The sequence below is a fragment of the Pituophis catenifer genome, unplaced genomic scaffold (genome assembly GCF_029215685.1).
Source record: "Pituophis catenifer annectens isolate HBS135680 unplaced genomic scaffold, rPitCat1.0.hap2 SCAF_8, whole genome shotgun sequence".
Taxonomy (NCBI): Eukaryota; Metazoa; Chordata; class Lepidosauria; order Squamata; family Colubridae; genus Pituophis; species Pituophis catenifer.
In genome coordinates this window covers 65,705,217-65,722,696 of record NW_027256888.1, presented here as the reverse complement: position 1 = coordinate 65,722,696, position 17,480 = coordinate 65,705,217, and the positions used below count along the sequence as shown (strand labels likewise).

At 39.7% G+C, this 17,480-nt stretch overlaps 1 protein-coding gene across 1 annotated transcript in view; it reads right to left on the bottom strand.

The window, feature by feature from the left end:
* Positions 1-17,480, bottom strand: part of UNC5C (unc-5 netrin receptor C) — a 364,758-nt gene that overhangs the window by 130,603 nt on the left and 216,675 nt on the right. The window contains exon 2 of the mRNA XM_070948266.1: positions 11,146-11,367. Within this exon, the coding sequence (XP_070804367.1) occupies positions 11,146-11,367 (222 nt within the window). The remainder of the gene's footprint in view (positions 1-11,145; positions 11,368-17,480) is intronic.

Sequence of the window (17,480 nt, the reverse complement as noted above, 5' to 3'; positions counted from 1 at the left end):
AATGATTTTCCAACCTTGTTTTCCAGTTTAGAATGCTGGCAGTTATTTCACTAGTGAAATGGGGAATAAATCTGTTATATATGATTTGGTTTAGTTTCTCTTTTCTCTAATTCTAGATTTGTTCTACACTATTTCTTCATAACATGTGGTATAGATATTTTCTTTGCACAATTTTCTCTTGGTATTTTAATATTTTCATTTTGAGTTGCTTATTTTCCTAATCTACATTTCTGGCATATTTTCATTTTTTTAAAAATTGGAAATTGAAAGCTTTATTGTATTATAAATATACTGTTGATCTCATGATATCTGGAACTTATTATTAAATGATGGAGGCGCAATTTTGTTTCGCTGCTTTCTACCTTTCTTCCAGTTGATTAAAAAAAAACAACAACAACCCCTAGAGCTTTTTTTAAAAATAGTGATGATTCTCTCTTCTAATTTTCCAACAGCGAAGAGACAGAAAAGAGATGAAAGAAGCATGGACAAATCTTGTGAGAACTGAAAATGATAGCAATATAAGTGTCAAATATGATAAAGGAAAAAAGTGTATGGACCTACTTTATAAAATCTGGTAGGAGAAGATGCTTTCCATATTTTATGTCTTAAGAAGTTGCTGCAGAACAATAGCCCTGCTATGAAAACCTGCTATCCAATGAAGAGACAAAAGGGTGATATATTCCACATTTAACATACTGAAAGAATGGTGAATATCTTTGGCTTTACTTCTATTGAACCCGCTGTTAAGCTAGCAGATGTGACTTTGGAGCTCCAGCAAGACGGCAGTGATTAACAGAGGGAACTAGAGCATACTTTCTGTGGTAGATGTGGTGGGACTGATAGTCCCATTAAAAAGCCTATTTCTATGCCACTTAGTGCTTTATTGGTTGTAACCAACATTTTGAATTGGAACTAGAAGCCCACTGGAAGCCAGTGAAACTCACTGTGATGTTATATGAGTATAAGAGTAAAGATTCTGTCTTGTGCAAGCAATCAGGAACCACATGAATACAGGTTTAATGCATGCTAACACGTTCTAAAAGAATCTGAACTACTAATGATCAAAGCAAACTGGCAGTAGATAAGAGTCAATGGAATTCAAGGTGGGTTGGACTTACATCTCTTGTGTGTTAACAGAGTCGAGACTGATGATGCACTTAACTCCTCTCTCGGACTCAGCCTGGTCATCTCCTAGAAATTTTCATATAACATAATTGCTTGTACCAATGCATTTTGAATGAGCTGCTGCTTCCAAATGTTTTGCATGGGCATGTTGTGGCCCGCCAGGGGAGTTGGCAACAGATTTGGACCATGAGGAGGTTGGGGAGGAACATGGGCCAGTCCTGGAGTCTGGGGAAGGCTCTGATGAGAGCTCTGCATCAGAGGCAGAGAGGGGGCCAGGGCTGTATGCCAGTTACCAGCTGCCTTCGAAGGCAGACATTAGTGAGGCAGACAAACAGCTGGAGCCTGTTCCCAGTGTGCGCATGCGCAGAGTTGCCAGACGAAGGGAAGAGCTAAAGAACAAGGGTCAACTTGGCAGTAAGGCCACAGGTGGATGATGAATGACCCCTCCCAAAGGGAATAAAAGAGGAGCGAAAGGGGAGTGGAGTTTGCAGGAGACAATTAGTTCGCTTAATTGGTTCATGACTCCTTGCCAAGTTTTGAAGATATCAGCCTGGCAGTTCAGATAAGGACTGTGACTGTAAATTCTCCCTTGAAAGACTTTGCTGGATGTGAAGGAGAAGAATTCACAGTAACTTAATGAAAAGGGTTTTTTATTGGGACAAGAAGTCTGCTTCATGCTCTTGGGAAGCCTAGGTCAGAACAGGGCAGCCCCAGCTAGACCACATTATGGTAAACCAAATGGGATATGATTAAAGCATGTGTCACCATGATCAGGGCCTCCTGCACCATTAGTGCACAAGACAAATTTGTGCAAATATTCCCCTTATCATGGCTGTCACCTGCTCTTCAAGCACCAGCCATGAGTCCAAGAGGGCCCTCAAACTCATACCAGAACTAACTGAGTTAATGATAGATCTCCAGACTGGGGGAGAGAGCTTAAAATTTACAGCCACATAATTTTTCCACAGTTTAACCAAAATCTATTCTCAACCACCATAGTTTATTTATTTATTTAGCTTATGGCTGGTTACACACAATTTACCACCATAGTTTCCTGGCACTTAGAAAGGACCTTAGTAGCATTGTTTGATTAGCCCTGGGAAGAGTTGTGCAACTGTCATCCCAGGCATGCCAGCCGGCCCGGGGCTGCCATTTGGAGGGGAGGCGACCACCTACCTGCCAAAGTCCTGAGAGGGCTGAACATTTCTATGCGGCGTGACCGACTACCTGGGGAAGCCACGGAATCGCCTGAACCCATCCCTCCGCTCCATGGAGCTGTAATGCGGCCACTGCACAGCTGAGAGGCAGCTGCGCACCGATGACATCATGCAGATTGTCATAATCGGGAGAAGCTGCTGTCGCCCTCTCTGCTCTGTTTTTGGCTAGGATGGCCTTCTGCAACCTTCTGCCAGTGAAAACGGAGCACGCGGCCCTCCCGAGCTCCCTTTTTTCTGGCAGAGGCACCGCAGGCCAGTCCTTTGCTGTTTCCAGGGTGGCCCCCTGGAAGATATAAGCAGCCCGCAGCAGGGGTGAAATCTAAAAATTTTCACTACTGGTTCTGTGGGTGTGGCTTAATTAGTGGGTGCGGCTTGGTGGTCAGGTGACTGGGTGGGCGTGGCCAAGTCAACATCACTTTGTTGCCTTTTTTTAACCTACAAAGCACAACACAACACAACTGGCTCACCCACAAGGTAAAAGCAGCTGTGCTAGACCCAAAATGGCCCCTGCAACAAGCAGGAACCTCACACAGCCAGAAAAAGCCCCAAAAACCAACTTTCACACTTTACACACACACAACACAACACACACAATTGGCTCACCCACAAGGTAAAAGAAGCTGTGCTAGACCCAAAATGGCCCCTGCAACAAGCAGGAACCTCACACAGCCACAAAAAGCCCAAAAAACCAACTTTCACACTTTACACATACAAAATTCCATATACAGCTTTGTGAGATTTTGTGTGTTTGTGTAGTTAGAGTGAAACACTATAGAAAGACACAAAATCTCAGAAAGCTGCACAAATATTATTTTATTTTATTTTTATTTTTATATAAAAGCAGCTAAATTTAAAACTTCCTAAACTTTAAATGGCTAGGTCTAAAAAAAGAACAACTAAAAATAAACCCAATTAACTATTTTTTTTAAAGCTCCCAAAGGGGGAAAAAAACTTACAGGCAGGCAGGCGCAGATAGAGCTGCTCACCAATGAGCCTGATTGCCGGCAGGGAGATTCAGTTGCTTGCTGATGCAGTGGATTGCAGGGATTACAGCAAGCGAAGCAAGGCAGGCGTTGCGACCAGCAGCTAAGGTAAGCAAGCTGGAGGCTGGGGCGGGGGGAGGGATTTTTGCTATCAGGCCCCCGGGCCTTGAGTTTGACATCCCTGCCCTGGAGGAAGAAAGAGAGCCATGATGCCATCATGGCTCCTCCTCCTAATTCCCTAAGATGGCCTAAAAGACCCCTGATTAAACTACTGAAGATCAATGAAAGGTCAAGAGGTCAAGAACAGGACAAGGGCAGGACAGATACATTTCTCCTATTCTAAATCCCCTAAAGGTTGTCAACAAGCACAATCAATGCTCCCGGAGCCTATATGGACACTATTATTAAAGCTAAAAAGCTATAACTTTCTTCAGACATCTCTCAAAAAAATGCATTAATAAGTCATTTTATCAAGCAATGTAAGAATTCTTGAAAATTGGTCTGCCTGGAATTTATTTGATTAACAAAGTAAATGTAGGAAGATTAAAATTTACCTTATGCTTAGAACACTGGGCTACCTAGTTCAATTTTAATATACTGATTGGTAGCAGTTCTTCAGGTTTTCAATGAAAACATTTAAAGTTTTAGAGATAGAGCTTACTACTACTGGTAACAAAATGTCTTCAGGGAAAACTACCAAGTTCAGAGGACTCCAAGAACCTAGTAGTTCAACTCATTTGTCTCAGCATTTGCACTGTTTTCTAAAACAAATGAGGGCATCAGTCTGCATGGTTCAGTAATAGGTACTGGAATGACAAACTCCCAGACTCCAAAATGATTGAGAAAAAGTACAGTCCTCAAGAACAATACCATTTATACTGTTGTGAAGGGCATCTGATTATAATTCCAACCAAGGAGATTTTCAAAGAACACTAAATTAACTTCCTTCCGATTGAAAGATGATGAAATAGCTTAGCTCACTGTCAAATTGTGAACTGATTGTCTGAATAGGGCAGCAAAATTTTTTCAAAATGCTTCTCGAAAGGACATGCATCATTTAAACTTTGCTTGGGCTCTGTGGTATGTTTCCATGTTAAAGTTATTTTGAAAAGTACTGTATTTTTCGGACTATAAAACACACTGGAATATAAGACACATCAAGATTTCGAAGAAAAAAAAAGTTTTTGCCCTCCCTGGCCCCCAGGGGCACTCTGCAGGCCTCCCAAACCCTCTGCAGGCCCTGTTTTTGCAAAAAATAGGCCTGTTTTTGGCAAAAACAGGATGCACAAGGCGGGGTTTCGGGAGGTCAAAAATGGCTGTATTCGGTGTATAAGACACACCAACATTTCCACTCTCTTTTGGGGGGGGGGAAGTGTGTCTTATACTCCGAAAAGTAGGGTATCTTGCTTCACCGAGAAATTCTAAAGCAGTGAAATCTACTCAAAACAACCCAAATAACTCTCATGGGGAGTAGGGAAGAGTTTATAAAAGTTGAACAAATATGCTAAAGAAATTTAATAAATAAAAGTAAATTCATGCTATAATTTAATTGAAACTTTATTTCATCTTGGCTATTGAAATCATTGATCAAAATTACAAGCATCACCGACATTGTGAACCCTCATTTCTAAATTCTGTTGGAACAAATATAAAAAATTCTGCCCTTTTCCTGTCAATTCTCATTTAGTATAAAACAGAATTGTTTTTGGAAATGCCATAAAAATAATACTTTTATTGAAAGAGGGCAAAGGAGAGAATCATGGCACTTAGGTTTGGAAATCTGTGTTATCATATATAATACAGTCTGCAGCCATCCTGTCTTCCCATATTTTAAATGAATCCTAAAGGATAATAATCTTGAAATATTCCTATGAGCAAGCAGGCATGGAATCTTCAGAAAAAGGGAAAGAAAATTTTCAGACCAGTAGTAACCCCTCTATCACCTTCACCTATCAAGTACTATGAGAGAAATCTCAAAGAAATTCTCAAGAAATTCTGAAAATATAAAGAACCAGAAGCCCTTTCTCGGAGGAAAAAAAATTGCAAAGAATATTCTACCTCAACATTAGTAAAGTAAAGGTTCCCCTCGCACATATGTGCTAGTCCTTCCTGACTCTAGGGGGCGGTGCTCATCTCCATTTCAAAGGCGAAGAGCCAGCGCTGTCCAAAATGCCTCCGTGGTCATGTGGCCGGCATGATTAAACGCCAAAGGCGCATGGAAAACTTACCTTCCCACCAAAGGTGGTCCCTATTTTTCTACTTGCATTTTGTAAGTGCTTTCGAACTGCTAGATTGGCAGAAGCTGGGGCAAGTAATGGGAGCCACACTGCTGAACTGCCAACCTTTCGATCAACAAGTTCAGCGTTTTAGCCACTGAGCCACCATGTTCCTTACCTCAACATTAAGGCCCCTTTATTTCATTAATTTGAAAAGGCAAAAAGGGAAGAATTTTATTTGAGCTAAAGGGCCCTATGAACAGCATCGCCCCAAGAGATTCGGATGAGCCCCACTATGCCTTCCATAAGATACTAAAAATCTGGCTTTTTCAACAAACATTTCACCTGGCAAGTTAACAAGCTCTGCTAGTTGCTCTTTTGATTGCTCCTTTTTGTTGCTACCTGGGACTATTTTGACCTTGGACCTTGATTATTGATTGATTATTTTACTGTGGTTCAGTTTTAACCCTCTGTGTGGTACCCGGAGTCATTGCTATGAGATAGGTAGCCATATACATTATTTAACTCAATGAAATGAGTCATATATATATATATATTTTAAATATATATATATATAAAAGCTGTTCATTATTTGTCATTGTCCTTGCAGTAATAAAAAGAAGAATCCATGGTTTCATTGATCCTTTATAGCATTCAGTTCTGTAATATTACATTGAATCTGCCAGCATTAAGATGCTCAGAAATATTTCATCATATACGCTGATATTAACTTTCCACCTTAGTCAGCAAGTAGATTATAAGCCTGTTTCTATTAAAATAATTGAACCTCTGAGGGCACAGTTTTTCCAGTTATTCTTTATGGGAATAACTAAACCCAGCCTTGTTATTTTCTGCATCCTCAATTATTCCTGGATTATAAAATACTGCTGTGCCATGTTTATCAATGAGAAAAATCCATTCTTGTGAACAGAAACAGAGTCAAGGACGGAGCAAAAGAAAAAAACACGAGTCCACAATTATATATGGTTTGGCCCTTCCAGCACTGATGAACATATTTTCTTACAGTCCTTTGATGGCTTTCTTTAATCTCTTTACATTTTTACAATTTCAGATATGCAACATTAGATTTTTCATTCACATTTCTGATCCTCCATCACTCTAATCTCAGCCTAACAGATGCCTTTTATTACCAGTACCATGGCCAAAGTTTGCCATTCCTCATATGGATTTGCGTTGTTTTCGGTCATTGTTTAAGATGTGAGGGTTTAGGGCAGTGTTTCTCAACCTTGGAAGCTTGAAGATGGGTGGACTTCAACTCCCAGAATCCCCCAGCCATCTTCAAGCTTCCAAGGTTGAGAAACACTGGTTTAGGGAGAAAAAAACCTGTTTCTAAGATCAAATCAAGTACAAATGCACTTGACTTCTTAATATTTGAATGCCGGTGCAACTATAGCAACAGGACTGGGGAGAATGTGAATTTTATCTTCTTTCACATACCAACAACCAACATGAAGGTTCAATAGCTCTTTACAAGGTTGTTTATTGAGAATTAAACCATAAAATGAGAAAAATAAATACATCAGCAACAATAACTACCTGTATTATTCCCTGGGTTTCACATATGGTTTAAACCAAAGATTTTAATGCATGATGCTTTTCTGCTAGATTATATTACACAGAAGTAAAATCATGACGATGTGAATAATTATTTATGGGAATGGTATGATTTCTATGAAAAATTTGTAAGCAGTTTAAGAAAAAAAAATCAAATAAAGGACCATAAAACGACACTTTTCATCATTTATTTTTTTTAATTTGATTTATATGCCACCCTTCTCCGGAGACTCAGGGCGGCTTACAATGCGTTAAGCAATAGCCTTCATACTTTTGTATATTTATACAAAGTCAGCTTATTGCCCCCATAATCTGGATTCTTATTTCTACCACTCATGTGATCTGACTGGCTACTAGGGCTTTGCAATCATTGGAAAGACAGTCTTTCCAAAGCTTGCTAGCACTAGAAAATGCTTACATGGCTGCTTGGAAGATTGTTGTGGTGATATGTGAGAAAAGCCTTGGGAGACTGAGTCTAGAGGCACTTTCTCAGGCTATAAAGAAATGGGATGAACTGTACTTTCAGACATGCAAGATTGTTGTTGGTCTTGTGGGTAAACCTGATAGGAATCACAATCAGATGATCTAATTTTACTTTATTGTAAAGCTATATTGGCAGGTTCTTGAAAGTGCATCCCCCCCCCTCGTTTCCTTTACGTCTGTGATACTAGAGAGGGTCTCTTATGAAGTCTTGCCCCACTCACTAACCAGCTGTTAACTACGTTAACTCTTTTCTATGTTACCCGCCAGCAGCCAGCGGATCTGGCAGCAGATTCGGATAGTGAGGAGGTTGGGGAGGAACATGAACCAATCCTGGAGTCTGGGGAAGGCTCTGATGAGACCTCTGCGTCGGAGGCAGAGAGGGGGCCAGAGCCATATGCCAGTTATCAGCTGTCTTCGGAGTCAGACATCAGTGAGGCAGACGAACAGCTGGAGCCTGTTGCCAGTGTGCGCATGTGCAGATTTGCCAGACGAAGGGAATAGCTAAAGGACAAGGGTCGACTTGGGACTAAGGCCACAGGTGGACAATGAATGGCCCCTCTCAGAGGAAATAAAAGAGGAACGAAAGGGGAGTGGAGTTTGCAGGAAACAATTAGTTCACTTAATTGGTTCGTGACTCCTTGCCAAGTCTATCCCATATACTATCGTACCAGCTGACTTTGTGGCTACTGCAGGACTAGAGCTCATGGTCTCCCAGGTCTAACCTGATGTCTTAACCAGTACACCAAACTAGCTCCAGAGGATGCTGCTGCTCTAATAATGCAGGGAAGTAGTTTTTTTTTTTCTCTCTGGGAAGTTTTTTTCCTGTTTTGCAAAGCCCTTCTGTATACAATGTTATAATATACTTTCTTGCTCACATAGTAAAACTATTTATGAGAATGGGGTGAGATTACAATCAGTGGGGTGAGATTACAATCCTGGGTATGTAGACAATGAAAGATCTACCACTTTTTTATGACAGGCGGTCATTCTATTACAGGGGTGTCAAACCCGCATTGTCACGGTGGTGTCACGCAATGTATCGGGACTTTTCCCCCCTTTGCTAAACCGGGCATGGGCATGACCAGCGTGTGACGCATCCAGCCCGCAGGCTGCAGGTTTGACAGCCCTGTTCTATCAGAACCATGTCATTATCCAAACAGACATATGAAAACGTGGTATTCTTTGACTAAAAACTCATGGGCTTCTTTTGTCATTCCTTCAGATTATATCTGGCTATTGCCCAACACACTCCTATAATCATGGCAGGGAAATATTGTATGAATAGAAAATCCAAAATTGTCCTGGACAGGAGATATACAACTTTAGGTGAAAACATCAATGGAGAAATTATCCCTTCCTGATCCAACAGTTCTGTGAATAATGAAATTGATTCGGTTCTTAGGTGGTGTCTAATGTCCACCCAACCATTTCTCCAAATTAGAGACGCTGAAAAAACATGGGTCTCCTTAAAGAACTCATGATTAAGGATCAGCAGCTAAAATAGCCATACCTACAGCTATTTGGTTAGTTAGTCAATGCAGAAGTGGGCTACTCATGTAATAAAGCCTTGTCAGTCCCTTTTGGGCAAAAGGACTCATGGAATATGAATATTAGACAAAGTAGAAAATAACTCTGATTTCTTCAAAAGAGCCACCTGTCTTCCCGAATTGTGAAAATTTCTTCTGAAAATTCCACCCCCCAAATATTATTTCAAACAAAAAACCTGTGATTTTTTCACTAATTCAAGAATGATCCTGCTACAACAGCTTACAAATTTGTATTCTCAAATATTAAAAAGATAAGAGATTTTTTTTTTTAGTATTGAACTGAGTTTATGTGAAATTTTTATGCATTCCATGTACTGAGTGGATTTTTTTTTCCTTGAGTAATTAGACAAAGTGTTCCATTCCCCTGTGAAAGAAATTGCTTGCTAGCAAGTTATTTTTCATTGCTGTCAAAGAGCACAAGCTTCAATCTTCCATTTTTGAATGTGATCCCAAGTATTGATTATTAATCTTTCAGAAAATAAGAAGCACATCATTGACACAAATAGGTTTATAGCTCAGGGGATGCCTTTTCAAGCCTCTTGATTGATAGACAAGCAGACAGACAGAAAAAATATTTCAGAATACTTAATATAATAAAAATAGAATACTAAATGTAGATAAGTAGCGTTTCTGTGCCCTAAGCAGTTAAGAGTGTACATATCATATATCTGTATGTGGATTCAATATAAAAAAATATTTTTGAAACTGATTCTATATAGTTCTGACAATAGTTACCCTCCAGCAAAGTTTGATTCTTATTAAGCCATGAAAAGCCATAGATGTTGATCTCTAATTTGGGTGACTATAAATTATACTTAAGGGTAGTCCTCGACTTACAACCATTCACTTAATGACTGTTCGAAGTTCAACAGCACTGAAAAAAGTGACATAAATATTTTTCACACTTACGATTGTTGTGGCATCCCCATGGTCACTTGATCAACATTTGGATGTTTGTGATACATGTATTTATGATGATTGCAGTGTCCTAGGGTCACATGTTCCCCTTTTGCAACCTTTTGACATGCAAAGTCAATGGGGAAGCCAGATTCACTTAACAACCGTGTTACTAACTTAACTTCAGTGATTTACTTAGCAACTGTGAAAAGAAAGGTTGTAAAATGGGGTCAAAACTCACTTAATGCCGTGTTTCCCCAAAAATAAGACCCTCTCTTTTATTTCTTTGAACCCTGAAATAGGCACTTGGCCTTATTGCCATGTGCTCAAAAGCCTGATTGGGCTTATTATCAGGGGATGTCTTATTTCGGGGGAAAACAGGGGTAACTATCCTGCTTAGCAACAGAAATTCTGGGCTCAATTATGGTTGTAAATTGAGGGTACCTCTATTTGATTAGAAGTAAGATTTTTTGAATGAAAAACAACAAACAGTTGAACAGTTAAGGCTTTAGCCTTAATCTTTCCATGAGAAAAATCTGCCTTACTTGTGAATTATTAGAATTCTTAAGGGATAGTATGGAAATATAAAAGCATTAATCATCATCATCATCTTCTTCTAACGACCCCATAATCCCTTGCAGGGTGGAATCTGGGCAACTAAATGGAGCTAGCAGAGTATTTACTGGCCGGATGCCCTTCCTGTCGCCAAGGCAGAGTTTTGTTCAGCAGATATATTCTCATTGTGCCCAGGGAGAGAAATATCTGCCTCTACCTAGGATTGAACTCACATTGTACAGCCCCCTGTACATATAAATATAAATATAAATATAAATATAAATATAAATATAAATATAAATATAAATATAAATATAAATATAAATATAAATATAAATATAAAAGCATTAATGTCACCCTTTAAATCGCCTTCTCCAAAATATGTTTCTAAAATATTTGGTTCTACCTATTTAGGGTTCCACAAAAAGGTTGCCTTTACTATAAGTAGTCTATGGACTTCCCATTGTCACCTTCTGCAACAGGATTTAAAGCAATCTATCTACCAAAGCCATTATACATTTTTTTCCCCAAAGTAATTGCAACTCACCAGAGGTTTCATCAACCCTTTCATCTACAATATGGTCCTTCTGATGAACCCATTCGCTGTTGCATTTGAAGTAGATTTGAGTGGCCGGGCTGGCTTTACAGTAGAGGTTCACCGGCTTATTCTTGACAATGTAAGCTTCTTCCGGCTCAATGAGAAAATGAGGAAGAGGTTCTGGGGGATCAGAAGGAAAGGTTTCTGGGAGCTCGTGAAAAAAATCATCATCTGTAGGAAAGAATGAAAAGGAAACATTAAAACACGGTTAAATAAAATCTAGTTTTCCTTTAACTTTCATTAAAAAAATAATAAAAACATCCTGTTAGGCGGGAGAGAACTGCTTTGGGTCCTATCTGGCAGGACCCAGGAAGACATCTGGCAGGACCTTGTCATGGTGCCCATTCTGGAAACATTCATTCATTCATTCATTCATTCATTCATTCATTCATTCATTCATTCACTCATTTATTTTGTCAAGCATGTATTTGATAACAGGTACAAGTGTAAACATAATTATGAATACATGAAATGGATACATATAAAAGGGAACATTAGGACAGGGACGGTAGGCACGCTGGTGCGCTTAAGCACGTCCCTTAAAGACCTCTTAGGAATGGGATGAGGTCTACAGTAGACAGTCTAAGGTTAAAGTTTTGGGGATTTGGGAAAGAAACCACAGAGTCAGGTAGTACATTCCAGGCGTTGACCACTCTGTTACTGAAGTTGTATTTTCTGCAATCTAGTTTGAATCGGTTTACCTTAAGTTTGTATCTATTGTGTGCTCTTGTATTGTTTTGGTTGAAGCTGAAGTATTCATTGACTGGTAGGACATTGTAGCAGATAATTTTGTCTACTACATTTAGGTCAGACTGAAGACGGCATAGTTCTAAATTGTCTAAGCCCAAAATGTCAAGTTTGGTAGCATAAGGTATTTTGTTGCGAGCAGAGGTGTGGAGGACTCTTTTCCTGAAATATCTCTGGACTCGTTTGATTGTATTAATGTCCCCTCAGGACCCTTCTACTAGAATCATAGAATCATAAAACTAGAGATGGTTGTGTCAACAAGCTTGGGAAATGTGTAACAGAACCCGCATAATTGTGTTTATTTGTTTACGGGTTCTTTTGATTTTTTTACTTCATCTGCAAATCATGTTTGCATTCTTGTTATGTGTTGTCATATAGTGTTTTTAACTGTTGTTAGCCACTAAGAGTCATGAATAAGAGTTATAAATTGAAATGAATAAATAAATCCTTATATAGCTGGCACATATTCTGTCACTATCTCATATAATTTGCAGATTGTAGATTGCATAATTTGTAGACAGATTTCCATATGATAATCATGGACCATCAACCGTAATTGCAAAATCACAACTATATTTTCAAGTAGGTGGATTTAATTTGCCAACAGTATTTTTTTTTTAAATTAACAATTCATGGTTCCTTCAGAAGCGTTTTAGTTGCGTTGGTTAACCTTGGTAAATTCATCTGGAAGTATTTTATGTATCTTTCTGGATCAGCTGCACTTACTTGGCACTACTGTAATAATGTAATTATTTCTTTAATAATGGTAAGAGTATTTTTGTGAAATTATATTAAGTTAAGGATTAGGTCATGCCAGTTTATGACTACAGCAAGAGCTCATGAATTTATATATATATATACTTTATATATTTTTTCTCTACTGAAGGAATTAAATAAATGTTTTATTTAAATCTACAGTCATGGTCTTACTGATTAGCTTTAATGCATGTGAATATTTAAAACCCCAGGAATAGCAGTACTCATAGAAAATGACAGGAATAAAAATCACACAGTATTAGTAACATATGAAAGCTTAAGATGTAGCTTTCTCATGTGGGCTGAATATTAGTGAATTACTGAAAGAATATTCCTCTAATTAAAAATATGTATCAGAAATCAGTCCAACAATACATATTGCAGAACAGTCTCCTCACCCAGAGCCTTCTACATGTGTCGGGATTGCTAACCACTGGTTATCTCTCGACTAGATTACTGCAACACACTTTACATGGGTCTACCCTTGAAGAGTATTCGGAAGCTACAAATAACATAGATCGCAGCAGCACAGACAGTTTTGGAGCCCTCTTGGGTGGCACATGTCACCCTGTTGTTACATAAGCTACAATGGTTGCCAATTTGCTTCCGGGTCCAATTCAAGATTGATAATTATCTTGAAAGCCCTTAAGGATATGAGTTCAGGATATCTGTGGATCCATTTCACCCCGATGGGACTAATCCACCCCCACTCATTCCAACAGAAGAGGCCTACTTGGGATTCCATCTACCAAAGATTTTCATTGCCAGAGTCCAGGAAAAGAAACTTTTCTACTATGGCCCCTGCCCTCTGGATTGTTCTTCTACTGGAAGACTGCCCCCACAACTCCTGGCCTTCCAGTTCTGCCAACTGGCCTCAGAGTCCATAGGGGCACACTATGCTGGGCTGGCTGAAAGGGTAGAAAAGATGCCCCCCCCCAGTGGGATTCAAATTACTATCGGTTCTGTGGGCATGGCTTGGTAGGCATGGCATGGCTTGGTGGGCATGGCTGGAGAAAGATACTGTAAAATCTCCATTCCCACCCCACTCCAGGGGAAGGATACTGCAAAATCTCCATTCAGATCAGCTGGGACTCGGGAAGCAGAGAATAGATGGGGGCAGGGCCAGTCAGAGGTGGTATTTACTGGTTGTCTGAACTATGCAAAGTTTCCGCTACCAGTTCTCCAGAACTGGTCAGAACCTGCTGAATACCACCTCTGTGTCCCCCCCCGTCGTCCCCCCTCTTGGTTTTTAGCTTTCTATTTAATTCTATTAATTTGAACTGCTTTGTATTATTACCTTTTTAACTTTTTATTATAATGTAAGCCACCCAGAGGTGAGGTTGGGGGGGGGCATGTAAACAATAAATAAAATAAATAATTCCCAGAATCTGGCTTCTTTAGATTCTCTATGACCTATTTTATAAAAAAAAGAGCTCTGTAAAACTCAATTAGGAAGACTCTGGGCTGATGTTTCTTTACAGAAGTCAACAGTGATGTCTGCGGGATCTTGCTTCAGAATGATTAAAGCAGTATTAAGGCATCATTTTGCAATGTGCGTGGTGATAAGGGGCAGATCTTCCATTGTAATGCTGCAGATCTGGCTGCATCTGTTTGTTCCCTCCTGCTCTTCTGTTAACATCACTGAAAGCCAAACTTAATCATTAAGAACATGCTGCTAACAGTACGAGTCATTTAATCAGGCAACTTCATGAAAACCAGAACTCAACACATATTACTGAGTGCTGTTGTCTAAATTTTAATAAAAGACCTGTGTGCATCTGTGTGCCTTTCTATGTGTGTCTTTTGCTTCCATTACCTTCAGAGTGCATATGTAGTCTTTAATTTACAACCATTTGTTTAGTGGTCTTTCAAAGTTACAATGGCATTGAAAAAAGTGACTCGTGGACCGTTTTCTACACTTACGTCCCTTGCAGCATCCCCGTGGTCACATGATCAAAATTCAGAGGCTTGGCAACTGGCAGGTATTTATGACAGTTGCAGTGTTGCAGGGTCACGGTCTTTTGCAACTTTCTAACAAGCAAAGTCAATAGGAAAGCCAGATTCACTTAACAACCATGTTACTACCATGTTAACAATTGAAGTGATTCATTGAACAACTGTGGCCAGAAAGGTCATAAAATGGGGCAAAAAACTCACTTAACAACTGTTTTGTTTAGCAATGGAAATTTGGGCTCAATTATGGTCGTACGTCGAGGACTACCTGTAAGTAACTAACACATCAGCATTGGGTAAAATCATAAGTGCTCCACTTTTGTAGATATACAAAAAATGAGCATCGGCTTTCATTCAAATTAAACATAATCCACTACGGCAGGGGTGGGTTCTAATTTTTTTTACTACCAGTTCTGTGGGCGTGGCTTATTTTATGGGTGTGGCTTGGAGGTCATGTGACTAGGTGGGCATGGCTAGCTGGTCAGAGTCATTTCTGGAAGGTCCTCGCACTTACGACCAGTCCTCGCACTTACGACCCAACTCATTTGTTTGCTTTTAACACTGATCAGCTGTAGGACGGCCCTTTGAAGCCCCATGGCAAGAGTTTAAACAGTTTTTTCCCCTCTAGTCATCAGCTGGGACACAGGTGGCAGCAATAGATTGGGGGTGGGACCAAATAAAAGGTAAGAATAACGTGGGGGGGTTGGGGAGGAGGGATGGCGGGGGGGGGAGAACCGGTTCAGTGACGTCATATCGTCACCTCTACCGGCTCGGCCGAACCGGACCGAACCAGGAGGAACCCACCACCGCACTACAGCTGTATCCATAATAGGAGGAGAATCATTGACAAAGAAACCTGAAAGGATCTGGTAGCACTTTTCTGATTAACAAATTTTATTCAAAAGAGTAAGCTTTCTTCAGCTGCCACTAGTGATGTCTATCCCATCTAGGCATCTGATGAAATGAACTCTAGCTCATGAACATTTATGCCTGGGGTGTCAAACTCGATTTCATTGAGGGCTGCATCAGGGTTGTGTTTGACCTTGGGGAGCTGGGGTGGGCATGGCCAGCATGACGTCACTCGTGTTGGTGCTCTGCCAGTGAAAATGGGCTCCTGAGCCCCGTTTTCGGCTGCGACGGCCTCCTGCAACCCTCTGCCAGGGAAAACGGAGCTTGAGAGGGCCCCATGCAGCTCTCACAAGCTCCATTTTCCCTGTACTGCAGGCCGGTCCTTCACTGTTTCCAGGGCGGCCCTGTGGGCCAGATCTAAGCACCCTGCGGGCCGGATCCGACCCCTGGGCCTTGTGTTTGACACCCCTGATTTATGCATTTAAATATAATGTGATTATGAGAAAACCTGCTATTGGAATCTTACTGTTTTATACTTGCATCCTAGTTCCAATTCTGTATTCACAAATCATTTGCTTGAAACATTACGTGTGTATATGTTGTACAGGATTTTAGCCTTGGAAAAACAACTGATATCATGGAACCAAGGAAAGTTAAAAGCAATTCTCTTATTTCTGATGTAAAGACAGACTTCTTTGACTTCACTGCATGTCTTTCATTGCAAAGGAAGATTTACAGAAACTTCTTTGGTAAATAGTTGAAAATAAACAAGGGTTTAAGATAGTCCATTTATTCCCCATATCAAGACTCCAAAAAACACACAAACAAAAAACAAATCCTTCTTCAGCAATACAGCAATTCATTGGAAGAGTTCATAGCTTCTCATTGATTTTAAAATATCTTGTCAATATGCAAAAGCTTTTGAAATACCCAGACAAACCATTCTTATTGGTAAAAGGATGAGGGAACAGTCACTATTGACATATCTCTCGGTAAGAAGCTGATAGTCCTAAAGGCCTTATTCAATCTCTTCTTTTCTGCTTCTGAAGCAGTTATCGTTATGCACAGTGACGGACGCCAGCAATGATCAATAAAGCACCACGGAATATCAAACTAAAAATAATGCAGAAGGTTAGCTCTCCTCTCCGTGTCAGTTTTCATGAAGATTAAATGTCAGACAACTACCTTTCTTTGCTCACGATATACATATATTTTCCGGTGTCCAGAATTACAAAGGATATGAAAAGACTTTTCCTCACGGCCCAGCTTTTGTAGAAAGACAGATAAAGAACAAACAATGATGGATGAAAGGGACTGGATAGATTGCTATCAGGGTATCTATCTTCATAGCTTCAGTTACACTATGTCTTTATTAGAAAAGTGTAAATTGAGAAGGTTGAGGTTTCATGGGCCTTCAGAGTTTCTCGAACTATATTGGAAAAATACAGATTGTTCCTTTCTAATTATAGATAGAATATTTAACAGTTGGGGCAGCATAAGCTCCTGCTTTAAGTTGAACCTTGCTATTTTGCAATGCCATTGAGCCAAGCACCGTTAAAAGAAAACAACCAGAAACAAGTAAGAAATATTGTTCTTTTTGTTTACATATTTTGGTAGATTTTTTTTTTTTAAATATTTTGAGTAAACATCTAGTGATTCAGATACCAGGCTAGAGACCTGGAGATCGTGAGTTGTAATTCCACCTTAGCCATAAAAGTCAGCTGGGTGACTTTGGGCCAGTCACTTTCTCTCAGCCCAACTCAATTCACAGGACCGTTGTTGTGGGAAAATAGGAGGAAGGGAGGAATATAGGCATGTCCATTATCTTGAGTTATTTGTAAAAATAATACAGGCAGCATTCAAATTAATGAATAAAATTGAACATCAAGGTAAAATTAATTTTTTTCTGAGTTAAATCATCTTGATTTAAATAAATCAACCTTTTAGTTATTCTCTGCAAAGATAATGAATGGGATCCA